General features: G+C 35.1%; 1 protein-coding gene across 8 annotated transcripts in view; it reads right to left on the reverse strand.

The window, feature by feature from the left end:
• The window catches only part of PTBP3 (polypyrimidine tract binding protein 3), a 75112-nt gene that overhangs the window by 43110 nt on the left and 14669 nt on the right, over positions 1-17333 (reverse strand). For 4 of the 8 annotated variants that reach the window (XM_087822839.1, XM_087822836.1, XM_087822838.1 and 1 more), the window contains one exon: positions 8649-8733. In XM_087822839.1, coding sequence (XP_087678965.1) covers positions 8649-8682 — 34 coding nt within the window. In that variant the 5' untranslated portion in view covers positions 8683-8733. Of the gene's footprint in view, positions 1-8648; positions 8736-17333 lie in introns of those variants that run through there. The other 4 variants (XM_087822840.1, XM_087822837.1, XM_087822842.1 and 1 more) reach the window with 2 other exon arrangements.

Here is a 17333-nt window from a genome sequence, read left to right on the forward strand (position 1 = left end):
TATATTGAAAACTACTGAATGCCTACTATATATTAGACATGTTTCAAAGAGATAAATGGAAGAGGCTTTTACAAAATTCAACTTTATTAGGGTATACTTTAGATACAATAAAATCTACCCACATTTTATATACAGTTTGACAACTTCGGACATATATATACCCACATGACCACAATAATCAAGATATAGGACAATTCTATCATCCCCACAAGGTCCCTAGTGCCCCTTGTAGTCAGTCCTCCTTCCAAAATCCCCAGCTCCTTAATTAAGCCACACAGTGCCACTACTACACTGTCTTGATTACTATAGCTTTACAGCAATTCTTGAAATCAGGTACTTACTGAGAAGAATTCTCATCTCAATAATAGAGTCATCCAAACCATACACATCATGAGATCTCTGCATTTATTTAGGTCTTCTTTAATTTCTCTCAGCAACGTTCTATGATTTTCAGTGGAATGGTCATGCATATATTCTGATGCATTTATCCTTACATACTTCATAATTTTTAATAGACTTGTAAATAACACTTTAATATTTTTATGTTCCAATTAATCACTGATAGTATACAGAAATACAATTTTGGTATGTTGACCTTGTAGTGAACATCCTTGCATCATTCCTGGTTTCAGAGGGAAAGTACTGTCTTACATTACTAAGTATAATGTTTGTTGTAGTTACTTTCACACCCTAATCAGGTTGAAAAGTTCCCTTCTACTCCTAGTTAGCTGATGCTTTTGTTAATCATGAATGGGAATTGAATTTTTTCAAATGCCTTCTCCAGATATAAACCCTACTTAGTCATGATATATGATCGCCCCTCTCTTCATATACATGTACATATTTGATTTAATATCTTGCTGAATATTTTCATGTCCATATTCATGAGGGATATTAATATATAATTTTTTCTTTCTGCATCAGAAATTAATTTATTTAAACTAAAAAACAAACATAAAGAACAAAAATACTCTTGACTGACAGTTATGCTGAATATAGGATTCTGTGACAGGCTGACAGTTTTATTCTTTTAGCACTTTGAACACATTGGCCAAATGCCTCATGGCCTCCAAAGTTCTTCATGAGAAATCTGTCCTTATTTTTAAAGAGGATCCATTGTATGTGACGAGTTGATTCTCTCTTGCTGCTTTCAAGATTCTTCGTCTTTGTCTTTTGAAAGTTTCACTATAATGTGTCTCAGTGTGGGTCTCATTGAGTTCATCTTACCTGGAGTTCATTAAGCTTCTTGGTGATGTTTACGTTCGTCTTTTTCATCAAATTTGAGAATGTGGTAACTCTGGGAATCAGATTCTTCCCCTTCCTCAGGGTTTACCAGATTGTTACTATTTTTACTTACTGTCATTCTTTTTGATTATTATAGGCTGTCTCTGGGCCAAGGATGAGCCTGAAGTGTAAACCTAAGGTCTTCTCAAGGTTTCTCCTGAGCCTTTTCCTTTATGACTTTCTAATTTTCCCTGTAGGTGCAGTTGTTTTGTAATGTCCTAATTTTTAATGTCTGGCTCCCAAAAGGGAATAAATAGGAAAAATGAAGTGGGGGAAGGAGAAGAGCACTGGCCCTTTAAATTTCCTGGTAGTCACTTAGCAGGGAGGGAGGCCTGGCTACAATAATAGCGGGAGATGCAAGAACAATGGCTGCCTGCCTCTTTGTTTGCAAGTGTATGATCAGATGAAGCAATTACATATCAGAACATAGATCCCCAAAAGTTAAAGGACAAGGTCTTTTTTTGCCCATCCCAGCTCCCACAAGCTGTTGTAAGCTGCTCCTGGAACAGGGACACAGCTGCCTGCCGTGTGACTGGGGGTGGGGGATGGGTAGCAGCTACTGTGGGTAAGAGCTGAAAATTAACCATAATTTATCTTCCAAATCTTCTCCTGGAACTTGCAAGCCTTCAACAGACTCAAGAGTTCCAAATTAGTTACAGATTCTGGAAGTGCAATTGTTGTCTAGGTAGGCAGTCAGATTCCTGATGCTTCTTATCCTGACATTTTCCCAGAATCCTCCCTCAATTATCTTTTAAATTAATGCCCCCCCCCCCCCCCAAACAAAGGGAGAAAAGTCATGTATCCACATAATAACCACTTGTGTAGACCCAAGTTTCCACCTGGTATCATTTTCCTTGTCTGAAAGATTTCCTTTACCATTTCACAAAATGGAAGTCAGTTCCTAACAAATGCTCTCGGCTCTTGTGTGCCTCAAAGAAGGTTTCTTTAAATGGACACAGAATTCCAGTTTGATTGTATTTATTTTCAACACTTTAAAGATGTTGCTCCACTGTCTTCTGGCTTGCACAGTTTGGGGCAAGAAATCTCCCGTCATTCTTCCTCTGAATAAAATGTGACTTTTTTCCTCTGGCTACTTTTAAGATTTGTTCTGCATTCCTGGTTTTCAGCAATTTGATTATGATGAGCCTTGGTGTGGTTTTTGACGTTATTTATCCTGCTTGTGGTTCACTGAACTTTTTGGATATGTGTGTTTATAGTTTCCACCAGATTTAGAATATTTTTAGTTATTATTTCTTCAAATATATTTCTGCTTCCCCACCACCATCTTTTTCTCTGGGACTTCAATTATATGTATGTGTACACCACTTGATATTGTTCTAGAGTTTACTAAGGCTTTTTCATTTCTTTTTCAGTTTTTTTTTTTTTCTTCAGTCTTTGTGTTTTAGTTTTTATTGCTGTCTTCAAATTCACTGATCACTTCTTCTGCAGAATATTAATGCGTTAATATTAATGTGTTATTAATGTGTTATTAATGCGTTAATATTAATGTGTTATTAATGCCATGCCAGTTATTGCTTTCAAACATTAAATTTTTATCTTCAAAATATCTATTTTATTTTATCTTTCATTTATTTCCTTGTTATGCTGATATTTTACTTTAAATCCTTAAACATACTTGTAAGAACTATTTCAAAGTCCAAACCTGCTAATTTCATCTTCTCTGTCATTTTCTAGGTCTGTTTCTGTAGACTGATTTTTCTCCTGATTATGTAGTACAATTTTGTGGTTCTTTACATATTTGGCAATGCTTGACACTGTAAAAGCACCAGACTCTTTTCTGGAAAAAAGTTAAGTTACTTTTAGATCAGGAAATTGTTTTGGAGCTTGTCCTACTGGTAAGGCAAGTATGGCTTAATATTCATCAATAGATTCAAATGCAGGTTTCTAGAGCACTTTTCTCACAGAGCTCGCCTCTCTCCCGTACTCTGTCCCTATACTTCCCAGCTGCCTCAGCCTTCCCAAACTGGAACCTCCAACTCTTCAACTCAGCAATTCTGCCATGTCTGCCTGAGTTGCCTATCCTTACACAGTCTAGAAAGAAGCCAAGAGGATTATAGGGCTCACCTCATTTGTTCATTTTTCTCTGAGACCACAGTCTCGCTTATAATAATAATATATTTGAAACAACAGCTACTTAAGAAAAAGGTTAATTTCTCACTCATGTAAAAAGTCAAAATGTAGAAATTCAAGATCTGGAATGGTGACATACAGAATTATCAGTGACTCAGGCTCTAACTGTCTTCCTGTTAGGGTACAACCCTCATCCTCTTTATCTAAAATGGAAGCTGGAACTCCTACAGGCAGCAGGATAAAAGAAAAAAATGTAACTATGTAGAGATGCCCCCAAAGTAACATTTCTATTTATATCTCATTAGCCAGGACTTAATCACATGACCACACCTAGCAATAAGGAAGACTGGAAAAGCAGTCATCTAATCCTGGTAGTAATGTACCCAGATAAAAATTAGGGCTCTGTTACTTAAGAAAAATGAAACAAAAGTATTGGGGTACATAATAAATAGTCTCTGCCAAAATTCCTCACATTTAAGAGGAAAAGCACATAATTTATGAAGAAAAGTGTAAAACATTTTCATAACTATCAAAGGACATAAAATAAGACCTAAAAACACATCATGTTCCCAGATGGAAAGACAATACCACAAAAAGATTCCAATTTAACATTAACATACAAATTTAATATAATTATAATCAGAATTCCTACATTTTTGTGGGGAAATATTGTGGAATGAGGAATTATTTGCTTTAGAACTAGATGAAATAATTTATAGTTCATATGGAAGATATCCATAATAAGCTAAAAGATATTTTAAAAGAAATATTAATAACTAATACCTACTAGGACTACCATACTTCCCAGTTTGCCTGGGACAATTTGGCACCATTGTTCCAGTATCCTGTACAGTTTATCATCCTCGCTTTTGAAAAAATTATTATTAATAGTTGCATTGAAATAAGCTAGAATAGGCATAGGAGAATCCAATGTTTTTTAACTTCCAGTTTTTGCCATAGTCTCATCTAATAATTTATAAATCACAAGTACAGTGGTTAAAACTGAAAGTCAACCAGTGAGAGAATGAATCTTCCCCAACTTTTTCACAGACAACATACAGAGCCTTTGATTAAAAAAAAAAAATAGTGCAATGGGACACAAATAGCCGATAGCTCCCAATTCTTCTATCATATTTTTACCATGACACTGCGCTACATCAAAATTTATATTTGTATTATTAACTCCAAAAAAAGCCTTATCTTTAATGCTAAGCTATTTACACTGAATTTTCATTAGTGTCAGATATTTCACTTTTGATAGAATGACTTCCCAAAGACTTTATTGGGATTCTACTGAAAGGATTCAATATTAAACCATTCTTAGATAATAACTGATTTTCTAGTGTTAGCATATGATGATAAAACTTAGAAAATTTAACTGTTGGCAAAGTTCTATTAACAGAATCAACATATTAACACCTGTCATTTTACTGTTTACACATGAAGGAACTTTGCAAGTTAAATTAATTTAGAATTCACAGCTTATGGATTTACTACAAGACATAAAACGGAATGGCAATAAATAAAATTGTATTTTATGTGCACCTGGCCAATAATTCCCACATTTTCCACCAACCAGCAGCCTGGCAGCCAAACGAACAGCATAAGTAGCCAGCTTTTAGAGAATTGCAAGTATTACAAAAATATTTTTAATGTATAGAGAACCCCGGGGTTAAAAAAAAATTTTTTTTCAGGTGTCAATAGCCAAGCCTCTCAGCGAAAGGTAAATTAAAAAACTGCCATCTACCAGAGGTATGTAACAAGGAAGCCAATCTCTGTTCAGGGATTTTGATGGAAAAATGGTGAATGTTTGACTTTTTTTCTTCCCTTCTTGTATAGGAATCCCCAAGGCAATAAATTAACACATATATTAGAACATGTTAGCACCTAGTGATACCCTAGAAAGTCTAGTAGTGCAAATACAAAACTACCCTGGAGGTTCTCAAAGAAAAAACAATTCAGCCAAAGATTATCTCACAACCAAATATTATGAATCTGCACAAGGAAAAATAATATACCATAACCAAATATTAGCAGATACAAAAATAAGAATTTTAGAACCCCAAGAACTCTGTAATTGTAAAATGTGAGGCTATAAAGACTTCATTTTAAATGATTAAAGAATTAGGGTGGAAAATAGAAATCATAAGAACAGGATACTATTTTTAAAAACAACTATGTAAGCTTTAAAAACGAATCAAATAGAAAACAAAGAAATGAAAAATACAAGTCTTGGAATCAAATATTCAATACAAGGATTAAACAGCACATTAGACAAAGATGAACAGATGAGTAAATCAGAAAACCATTTTAATAAAAGGAAATTATACCAAATACAAGACCTAAGAAGAAAGAGATGAAAATAAATATGATGTCAAAACAAATGCAGGACTGATTGAGGTGGTACTATATATGTATAAGTGGAATTCCAGAAGGAGGCAATTAGTCTCCAACAATGGTCCTCAACCCTGGTTGCACGCATTATAGACGTATCACCTAAGAAGCCTTAAAAACAAATAAAAAACAGTGCCTAGACCCACCCTACTCCCGGTCCCTGCAGAGATTGGTGTGGGATAAGTCAAGGCATCTGTATTTTCTTCTAAGCTTCCCAAGCTATTTTAATGATCCATACCTAGGCATAGTGAAACCACAGAAAATAAAGAGAAAATATTAAGAATAACTACAGAGAAGTAACACTATCTACAAAGTAATAACCCAGATTGACAATAGACTTCTCAATAACAGAAGCCAAAAGAATAAAATCATACGTTCAAAGTGCTGAGAGAAAATAACTATCAACCTAGAATTCTAAATAGCTAACTATCATTCAATAGTGATAGTGAAATGAACATTTTTAGTCAGTGTGAGAGGTGAACATTTACAGAGCTTTGCTGAAATAGCTATTAAAGAGGACGTGCTTCAGGAAGAGAAACAATGAACTTAGGAAATGGGATACAAGAAGAAATTCAAAATATAAAAACAATAACTGCTGCTGCCTGTTAAAACTCATATTTCATACTTCTTTCTTTTCCTAAGTAATCAACCAAGACCAAACAAACTGACCGACCTCAATTTTTAAAATAACAACATATGGGCCCTACCCTACATGTACTATAACTCTGGGGAGTAAGGGTAGAAAAATTTTTTAAAAGCCTACCAGATTAAAAGGACAATCAGGTTTAAGAACTTCATATTATAGCATTTCTTTTATCCAGTAGTTCTCAGAGTATGGTTCCTCAAATGGCAGTATCACCTTTACCCGGGAACTTGCACAAATGCAAATTCTCAGGACTCACCCTTGATCTACTGAATTAGAAATTCTAGGGATGGACTCAGCAATCAAGCTCTATTTAGCCCTCCAGGTGATTCTGATGCCAGCTCAAGTTTGAGAAAGTTGTATTAGTCTCATGCCCATATTACCTGGTCCATACTTCCACATACACAAATCCCCTGCTGTTGCACTGCCTACAAAATCTTTCCACTTAGTCTTCCAGAGCAATGTACCATGGTTGACCAATTCCCATATATTTTTAATTCACTTTTTTTTTCATCTTTTGCCTTAACTGAACCTGGACTACCTCTCTCATAGAGTCCTCACATAAAGGCTGTTCACTCTCCAAAATGCCATGTAGCTCAGGGCCTGGAAAATGAGGTCCACTCTTTCCCTAACTCCCTGTAACTCCAAACACATTAGGTAAAAATCTCACCTTTTCTGAGACTCTTCACTCTCATGGCTTTGATACCACTGTAATAATCTGGTTATTATTTAATAGGAAAGGAGTGAAAGGGGAGACCAAAAGATATAGGCATGCCATTTACACAGCTTTATCAAAAAGCTGCATTTAACATTCTCCAACTTTATTCTGGGCTGACTGATGGGGGAAGGGATTAAATAAAGGCAATTTAGACGCATGCCCAGTAAGGTCTGAGTGACATGGGAGGCTACCTGCCTGAAAACAGGTAATTGGCCGCTGCAAGCTTGAGAAATTTAAGTATATAAACTTCCAAACAAAGGAAGTTCAGCCCTTCCTCTCCCTTGGCTCTCACACGCTAGCCCCCTTGGGACTCCTGCTGTAGGGGGCTGCTCTCCCCTCTGCCCACATGGTGTATGGCCATGTTAGACTCCACACATGGGCTGATGGACCTTAATCTGTCCTGAATGCTGAACAACATGGAACAAAACTCTGGACACTGGCCCTGTTTCTGACTCTGCTGAACTCAAAGCTGCCCCTCTTCCAGGACTGGCTTAAGGGGCAGGGGGCTTTGGAGCCCAAGAAATGTAACTTTATGCAAATAAAGCCTTCTTCCACATTCTATCCCCCTGTGGGGGCTTCTGAAAATGCTTCTTTCAGCGGCGCCCCAAGAGCCTCATCTCCAGTTGTGTCTGGGAATTCTGGTCCTTTAATTCCACTGGTAACAGCTTCAGCTGTCAACTGTGTATGATATTCACTTCCAAATTTCTCTCATAATGTTGAGACCAGAAGAACTCACTGTCTACCTGACACTTCCATCTGGATATTCCAGAGGAACTCAAACTCAATATATAAAAACCTAAACCTGCTGTGTAGTCTAATAATTCTGTTCTCCTTACGTTTTTTAAAATAAATGAGTGGCACCACCATCTATTCAATTTTCCAAGTTCTAAATCTGGAAATCATCAATGGAATCTCTTATTCAAACATTAATCACCAAAAGTAATCACCAGTAACTATCAACTTCACCTTCTGCCAGTTCTCTAATTCTCTTCGTTACAATTGCTAAACTACTACTGCTACAGTATAAACAGCCTCTTAACTGCTCACTCTCCCTCCAGTGCTACACTTCCCCAACTCGTTTTATAGTCTCCAAATTTCAAAAATATTTTAAAATAAAGTGGTATCCTATGGAATGTGACTTATGTTTCAATTTTTAAAAATCATGTCATCTTAAAATTTTAATACTTCTACTACTCTAAATCCGGCATCCTCAATACTACAAGAGTTTGAGTCCAGTTCTTTACTCAATTGTTCAGGGTCATCAACTTATTGATAGTTTTGTCACAACTGTGTAACACACAGAACATCAAACTAAAAAGGAATTATCAAATTAAATCCAAATTAATCCTTAAAATTTAAGAAAATTGTAACTTTACTGCAATAAATTTTAGTGGTTACATACAGTGGCACTTCAACATATGGTTATAAGATGAGCAATATAAAAACCCTGTAAAAAAATTTTTTTTGGAAACCCATGGAAAGAAGACATTCAGATTTTGGAAAAAAATGAAAACTCACCATACACACCTGTAGAAGGAGTAGAATTGTTCATGGTAAAAGGTCCGTTAATGATGCCAGAAGAAAGAAGCTCATCAGATCCCCGCTGAAAAGCAAGAGCAATATTCTGTTAATAAAACAAGTCTCAAATAACGATCCATATTTACTACTAAAAATATAAAAGTCAGTATTACTTCGCCCCAGCATCAAGGCATTTAAGGGGAAGTCCTCAAGAATCATAAAAGCTAAAAGGCTGGAAGTGAACTTTATAGTAAAGAAAAATTACTGAAAATCTACATGACATTTATCAAAAAAGAGAACTGCCATCACAGAATTGGGAGCATAATCCTGAACTTTTTTTATTAAACCCAATCCTCTGACATGTTATATCTGAAATACCAGAAACCATATTTAGGAGCTGCATCCTGACATTGTTTTTGTAGTATATTTTTAAGTACACTTAGTATATTAAGTATATTTAGCATTTTAAGTTTTTGTAATATATTTGCATGCAAATATTTTGTGCTGGACTCCGTGAGAATTCTGGTTTTTTGATACCTTTTTTAGGTTGAACACAAAGATGTAATTTATTTCTATACTGGCCAACTCCTTTTATTCAGTGATTTCTTCATTAATCTTCAAAATGACCTTTAATGTGTACTATTTCTTAAACAACTACTATTTAAATAAATACTCTGTTTTTCAGGTGAGAGTTCTGACCAATTCCAAACCTGAATGGTTAACGCCAAAAGACAAGGTCAGACAGACTTTTCATTGTAATCCTAAGGCCTATTACCAAGATTTAAGTTTACATTTAAGGACAATAAATACTGTGCACAAAGTTAAAACTAATCTATTTAAAATATTACTGTTTGTTTAACTTGGTCAATTTTTAAGAACAAATATTTAAACAATTCCTGTACTACACATCTAGAAATTATTCCCTTTGATTCTTTTATCTTTTATGAGAAGTTTACAGAGACAGCTTGGGACAAGAGAAAGAAATCAAGTAAGCTGTGAGAGGATTCCTACTGACTTGAGAGACTTCTTGCTGGCCCTAGAACAGTCATTACCATCACTTGTGCTCAACCCTCAAGAGCAGGTAAGATTGGTCAAGCTGTCAAATACCAAAGCTCATTCTCAGAGCTCATCCCTGTCTCACACTATCATCTCTCACTATCCTTCTATGCAATGGTGGTCCAGAAGACATCCCTTCAAAGACAAGCAACATTCAGAAAAAACAACATGAGTTCCTGATGGAAGGGAATCTGTATGTAAGGAAAAGGAGGGAAAGATCAAAAGGCTGACAACATACATCAGAAAAATTACACAACTCTAAATTATGAGCAAATAATCCATAAAATTAAAAGAAAAATTGGAAGAAAATGTAATAGCCTCTCTTAAATAAAATACAAAGGGATACAACAACTTAGGGGGGAGGCAAATGAGAATTCTACCAAGGAGTTAAAGATGGAGTGGTGAGAAACTATGACACAGTGTCATGAAGGCAGGCATTTCCAAGAGGATGAAAAGGATGAGAGCCCAAAGTGCAAACACCTTTCCACCATCCAAAGGAGTTACCTGCTCTAAGGAACCAACTTGCACCCTATAATTTCAACATCAAAAGGCTAGGAACAACAAATTTTTGAGAAAGCACTTTCACAGAGGCACATGAGATTGTCTAAAAGGCTTCTAGAGGTGTCAAATACAAAAAGTTGATTTTAGTCTGGTTAACACATACATGCCATTTCAGTTTCAATTTGAGGAGAAAACTGAGTGACTTATGGTTCTTTCTGTTTCTATCTCATTCAATGAACTTTGTACCTAGTTTCCTAACAAAAAAATCTCCAGCCAGCCATTAACATGAAATTATTTCTTGCTGCTTACTAAATCAAGAGTAATGTGATGCCAATGAAAAGCTCTTTCTAATCTGGACCGCCTACTCACAGTAAGACTCCTGTCCTATAATTTCCCCAAATACATCACATTTATTCCTGCCTTTAAAATTTGATATTCCTGCCTCAAAAACTATACCTTCCCTACAAATCCAGTCCTATCTACTGGTGACAGATAAATAATACCACAATCTCGACCATTTTTCTATCCTAAAAGTGAGGAGATTGAACTTAATTATTTTGATTGTTTTTAAAAATTAAAATGCGTATGGTTCTAGGATTTTAGCACACTTCACGTAATATATTCTTCTTACGTGTAACTATCAATATCACACATTTAGTCAAATATGTACACGAAGCTTTTTCCTCAGCTACTTGGAGGTCTATTACTGTGCCTGATACTTCATTATATTCTTCCAGTTCCCAGATCTAATGTGTAGGCAGTTGAGAACTATTATACATAGTACAGATGCTGCAATGGACACAGAGGCATAATAGTAACGTGGTTTAAAATGTAGTCTTCTAGAATAGACCAGATACAGGTCTAGACAGGCTCCACAAACTTACCTTACCTTTGTATGACACTACACATTCTTTAACCTCTCTAAGGTTGTTTGCTCATCTGTAAAACGAGGATCATAATGGCACCCATCCGCATGGGTTGCTCTGAGGATTAATATTTCTAATACATAGGTCTCATTAAACATTGGCAAATAAATACTAATGATTAACTACTTAGTCCTTTCCAAAAGCTATATATGCCAAGTTACATGTATGCAATGTATTTAGTATTAGACAGCACTCTCCTGTCCAATAAAGGTGAAAGATATCATTCTTTCAATAAAGAAAAATTTCCAAAGTTAAAAAAAATACCATCTCCCAATCCTAACAAAAAGAAAATTTCCTTCTCTCAGATAAATTAGTAAGACTTGATTTTGAAATAAAACATGCTTAAAACCTGAAAGCAACAATTTTCACATTTTATGTAACAACCTCTTATGATATGTATCCATATCTAATAACTAGAGTTGGAACCCTTTTTGTATAGGATTGCATAGGAGATTTAATAAAGTCCCATTTATAATTAACCTTTGAAAATGAGAAAGAATAAAGCATGTATCTGCTTGGGCATTAGAATTTTTCCTGATGAGATCTGTTTAGTGGAAAAAGACAACATTTCCCCTATAACCATCCTTTTTTTAAAGAATCTTTGTATACTTATTCAATTACCTCAAAATAAATCTGTTGATGTTAAATAGATTGTTTTTCATTTTGATAATTCACTTTTATCTTAATATGTACTTTATGTTATAATATGAATCTATGCTCCTCTCTGTAACCCTTTTAACTGATAAGCTTTTGACATGTTATTAGTCTTCATTATAATTATTTTTAATGGATTCTTAAAAATCTATAATGACATACTTAACTATCCCCCTATTATTAAATATTGGCATTACTTGCAATTTATTGTTATCATAAATTATGCTGCATTAATTCTTTTAGAATATAGCATTTTCTATACTTCGCATTTTATCCATAGAATATTCAGAAATGAAATAAACAATTCTTCCTTTTTATGTCGAAGGTAAAACCGCAAGAAATCTCAAATTCCTACTTGATGTAGAGTAACTTCAAGTTACCACTACACTACAAGTGACTGCTAAGAAGCATTTATTTCCATAGAGGTCTTTCAAATAGCATTAGAATTAGCGCATGACCACCTCATTTTAATATTACTCAAGAGTTTGGCTCACAGCTTATATAGGAAAGGATTTAACCTTTCCCAAAGAGAAGTCTTCTGTCGTTTCCTTCTAGGAGATGAACTCTTAAGTCCCTGGAAGGTCATGCCTGAGAGAAGTGTCTTTTTTTAATATGAGGGCTTTGGATCACCAGTCTGAGGGTGAGTTGAAGGCTGGCCATACCAAAAAGACCAACAGTGTAGTTTAGGGTAGGGGCTTTGGGGCACACCTGGAGAGGCTAGAGACTGAAGACTGAGATCAGCTTCAAGGACAATCAATTATGCCTACATAAAAGAGCCACCTCAATAAAAAAATGTAATGACCAAAGCAAAGGTGAGCCTCCCAGTTTGACGATGCTCCATTAATGCTGGGAGGTAACCGTCTCCGAGGGGAGAGGACAAAGGAAGCTCTGTGTTGGGCACTTCCCCAGACTCTGTCCTATGTGTTTCTTCCCTTGGCTGATTTGAATCTGTATCCTTACCTTGTAATAACTAGTTACCATAAGTATAACAGCTTTCAGTGAGTTCTGTAAGTCATTTTAGCAAATGATGGGACCGGAAGGTGTTTTTGGAAACCTCCCTGAAAACACAATTGGTGTCAGAAGTGAGGGTAGTCTTTTGTGAACTGTGTCCCCTAATTTTGCAGACAGCCTAATTCCTCTCATGGTTAAACGTTAAATCAATAAAGAAAATATAAGAAAACGATTCATTTAACAGATTTTTAAAAAGTTATTCTTCACCTTTAAATTACCATTTTGACTTCTAACTGTACAGGAAAAACTTAATCTAAAAATATGATCAAATATTTAAACATAGAAAAACACAGAAAATTTAACTTACATTTATATGGCATCTTAAATAAAGTAACGCAACATCTTAATTGTCACATTTAACGTATCCACACAAAATACAAACTATCATAATAAAGAAATGGTGAACACGGCAGAGTCTTCAAAATAAAACCCCATGTAAGTCTGACAATTCCACTAGATCTTTCAATAGTAAAAGAGCTCTTTTAAAAAAGAATATGCCTAGCCCAGCTGGGCGTGGCTCAGCAATTGAGCGTCGACCTAGGATCCAGGTGATAGGGGTTCGATTCCCAGTCAGGGCACATGCCCCGGTTGTGGGCTCCATCAATGACTCTCTCATCATTGATGTTTCTATCTCTCTCTCCCTCTCCTTTCCTCTCTCTGAAATCAATAAAAGATATATTTAAAAAAGAATATGCCTAAAATAATGTATAAGTAAGGCAAATCCTACAGTAGTGTGTGAAGTGTTAGCACGGCTATTTTTACTTTTACTGCCTTATTGCATAAAAAAATTAAAATATTTAATCCTAAAGTTTCATATCTGGCAATTCTATTTTATATTAGAGATGGGGTTTACCATTCATCATATAGAATAAATACTACATCTCTCAAGTAATATGATACTTTTTGATCCTAATAATTTCAGGATATGATAAACAAAAGACAAAAAGAGCAAAAGCCTACATTTGAAAATGTAGTCCTAAAAAACATTCTGATCATCACAATTTATTGCCCAAGCCTTTCCCCCAAGAATTCATTTTCAAAGTACAGAAAATACAGTTTTTTTTAATATTATAAAGCTCAAATACCAAGAATCATATTACTCTGTAAAGCTCTGTAAAAGCTGAGAAAAACACAATTGGTTCTGTATTACTTTAAACATTTCCCTTCTTTTAAAAAAACTTTTCTTTCCTAGACATAAATTCTCCTGAAAACACATTACCTGTAATTAGACTACTTCTGTACAAAACAAAAAATATTTTTGAAATTATATTTAATATTTATAAACTAAGTGTCTGAAAAGTAATTTTCCATTATAGTAAAGAAAGAGCAATGCAGATCTAGGTAAAGTTGAGTACCTCTCTCACAAGTCTGACTGCTACAAGAGATTATGGTTTAAGAGATGCAAGATAAGTAGAATGACGACATTAAAAAAATAAGTGAAAGGATTGTTTGGATGAGTGACTGTAGATGACCTACAGAAGGAAACCGTTAAAAAGGGAGAGGGAAAAAAGGCTCTGTACCACAGGTCAACAAATTACCATTATATAAAAGGTTTTAACAAGCCAAATAATAAAGACATCATGGGATGGGGATGGGGATGAGGGGGGAATGCATGAACAATGCTGGATCAACAGTCTCCTTAGAAACACATAGTAAATTTACAAAAGTACAGCAGTTGTTTTGTGGACTTGTTAGCTCTCTGGCTAAGTCAACACACCAATCAGCTTCACAGCCTCAAGTATCAATTATTGAAGCTCTCTCCTGCTGAAGAATAATTAAATAGACAGGGCCAACAAAGCAAAGAAATACTGTAATTATGCAGCACAAATAAAGTGTTTCATTATCAAATTTGATGGGAAGTGATCTTATTTAGCATCAAAGTGAGATTATTAATATGATAAAAGGCAATCCACAGTTAAGAAATAGTCACTAAAACAACCTGTAAGGAAGATTCTGAAAATAAACCATTTACTCATGGGTAAACTTCAGATCATACCTAAAATGGACATGAAAATCAAGAAAAAGGTCATTTGTTTTAGTCTATCGAGACACTATAAGCATAAAAGAGATTATCAAAAAAACTTCACAATTTTCCATGATCCGAGAACTATCTTTTTTTTAAAAATAAGAGAATCTTAAGTACTAAAATTAATATCCAAGTTCTACCTTGAAACCAAGGTAGTCAGTCCCCTCTCTTATTCTAGCAGATGGCCTAGTGATCCTTTGTGAACACTTCTCAGAACAGAAAACTCATGTTCATCACGCTGCTACTGTTTTCCATAAACAGAAGTAAACGTGGTGTTAACGCAGCCTCACCACGCTACACGCACTTGTTGATTATAGCCTCCTAACTACTCCCCTTTATATACCCCTTCACAGAACCTACTAGAAGGTTTCCCCTGTAATTTATGTTCAAAAGGGTTTTTAATTTTTTTTTTTTGCTTAAAAAATGAATAACCATAAAGCTAAGGGAGTAAAATGAGTGAGGGTTTCAGATTGGAAGGCAGGATGCGGTAACTTCAAGTCTGTTTGTTTTGTAACTTTCAGCCTTTTGTTAATATTCATCCTTTCACAGCCTATTACTACTACTCTAAACACATCCAAATCCCAAAGGCAGTGGGTATTGGTAACTCTACCCTCACAAATGACTTGGAGATAATGTCCCCACAAACACTGTGGTCCCCATCAACACTACATCTGCTAAATGAGTGATTATCCCGAAACATATTTCCTAGAGAACAGTTACCCACCCCTCCCATAAAAAAGAATAGTTATCAAGTTGTTCACTTGAAACATTTTCCTTTCCAAGGCTACCACCACTGAGATTTTAGGACGTGAGAATAAAAAGGGTGGTAGTTAAAGATGAGGAAAATTCTTCAAATGCACAGGGGTGGTGATGTTTAAAATCCTCTATTGATATAATTTCAATGAAATGATTTTGACGGTTTCATTTTATGCGGGCATCCTAGCAATAAAACTTTAATACTTTTTTTAATGACTATTAAATTCCTTCAAAAGCCTTCTAATTCACGACATCCAACCAAAATGCCATTCAGTTGAATATTCAATTAGTTCCTACTATATAGGCATAACCCATATATGAATTCAATATGTATACCTGTCATAGCAATAATATTCATTCATTCATTCATTCATTCATTCAACAAACCAAACAAATATTCACTGAGCACCAAACTAAAAGTCTGGTCTTTAACCAATGGAGAAAATCCTAGTGAAAAAACAAAAAATCCCTGCCTTTATTTTATGGAGTCTACAATTTTACAAAAGAAAAAATAATAAAGAAAATCATGTAGTATGTTTTAAAGTCATAAGTGCTTTTAAAAAGTGAGATAAGGAGCTGCCAGGGATAAAGAGAATTATGATTTTAAGTAGATAGTCAAGGAAAGATTTAAGAGAAAGTGACATTGAAGCAAAGTCTCAAAGATGGTACAAAGCTATGTAGATAGCTGAGGGAAGAATACTGTTGGTAGAGGAAACTGAGGTAGAATGTCTTTCATGTCCCAGAAAACAGTGAGGAAGCAATTGTGACCAAAAGAAGTAAGCAAGGGGAGAAAAGAACTGAAGAGATTGGGACGGCATGTTACAGTATGTGGTGTGCCTTAAAGGCCATTCTAAAAACTGTTACTGGGTGAAATAAGGAACACAGAATTTTTAACAGGAGTGACATGATCTGATTTACTTTCTAAAGGATCAGTTTGGTTGTTCTATTGAGAATATTCCTTTCCAAGTAGGAAAGCACAGACTCCAGTAAGGAAACCATGATGATAATCCAGATGAGGGGCAAAAGGAGTGGCAGTTACTGTGGAGAGTAGTTGGATTTTGTATATACTTAAAAAGATTTGTTATTGACTTAGATGTGAGTGGGAGAGAGAAAGAAGTCAAGGATGTCCTGGTTGTCCCCAAAAGCTTTCAATGTGAAATATTCTTGTCCAATTGTCTAATAGCCAGTCCACAGGTATTTTAAAGTTTTTATACATATTATCTAATTCTCAAAATTCTGCAAAGCAGGTATTATTATTCCTCAAAGAAATTAAGCATCACAGAGACTATATTATTTGACATAGGTCAGAGAGCGTAAATGGTACAATTGTTGGTTTATTTATTTAACAGCTTATTTTTAGGGTAAATGGTTTATTTTTCACCCCAGATACCTGTTTCATCTCCCCTCAATATGTTAATGCCAAACCTCTGACCCCTTTATGCCACATGTAGATATCATTTTATATTAAGACTGGATATAAAGATATACATATGTAATCATCCTTTACAAGAACAAAATCAACAAAATACAAAGATAGCTAATACTTACCGATTGCTTAGAATGTGCCAGGTACTATTATTCTATGCACTTTATCATACATATTTCACGTAATCTAAGAAGCCTTCGATTATTAAGAGCCGTAACAATCTAACATCTAGAACAGTGATGTTCAACAGATGTGCTGCAAGAGTCACTGCTGTGCCGCAGAATTTTTAAAACATGCAATATCTGGCTGGCTAGTGTGGCTCAGTGGTT

The sequence above is a fragment of the Miniopterus natalensis genome, chromosome 12, assembly GCF_054644295.1.
Source record: "Miniopterus natalensis isolate mMinNat1 chromosome 12, mMinNat1.hap1, whole genome shotgun sequence".
NCBI lineage: Eukaryota > Metazoa > Chordata > Mammalia > Chiroptera > Miniopteridae > Miniopterus > Miniopterus natalensis.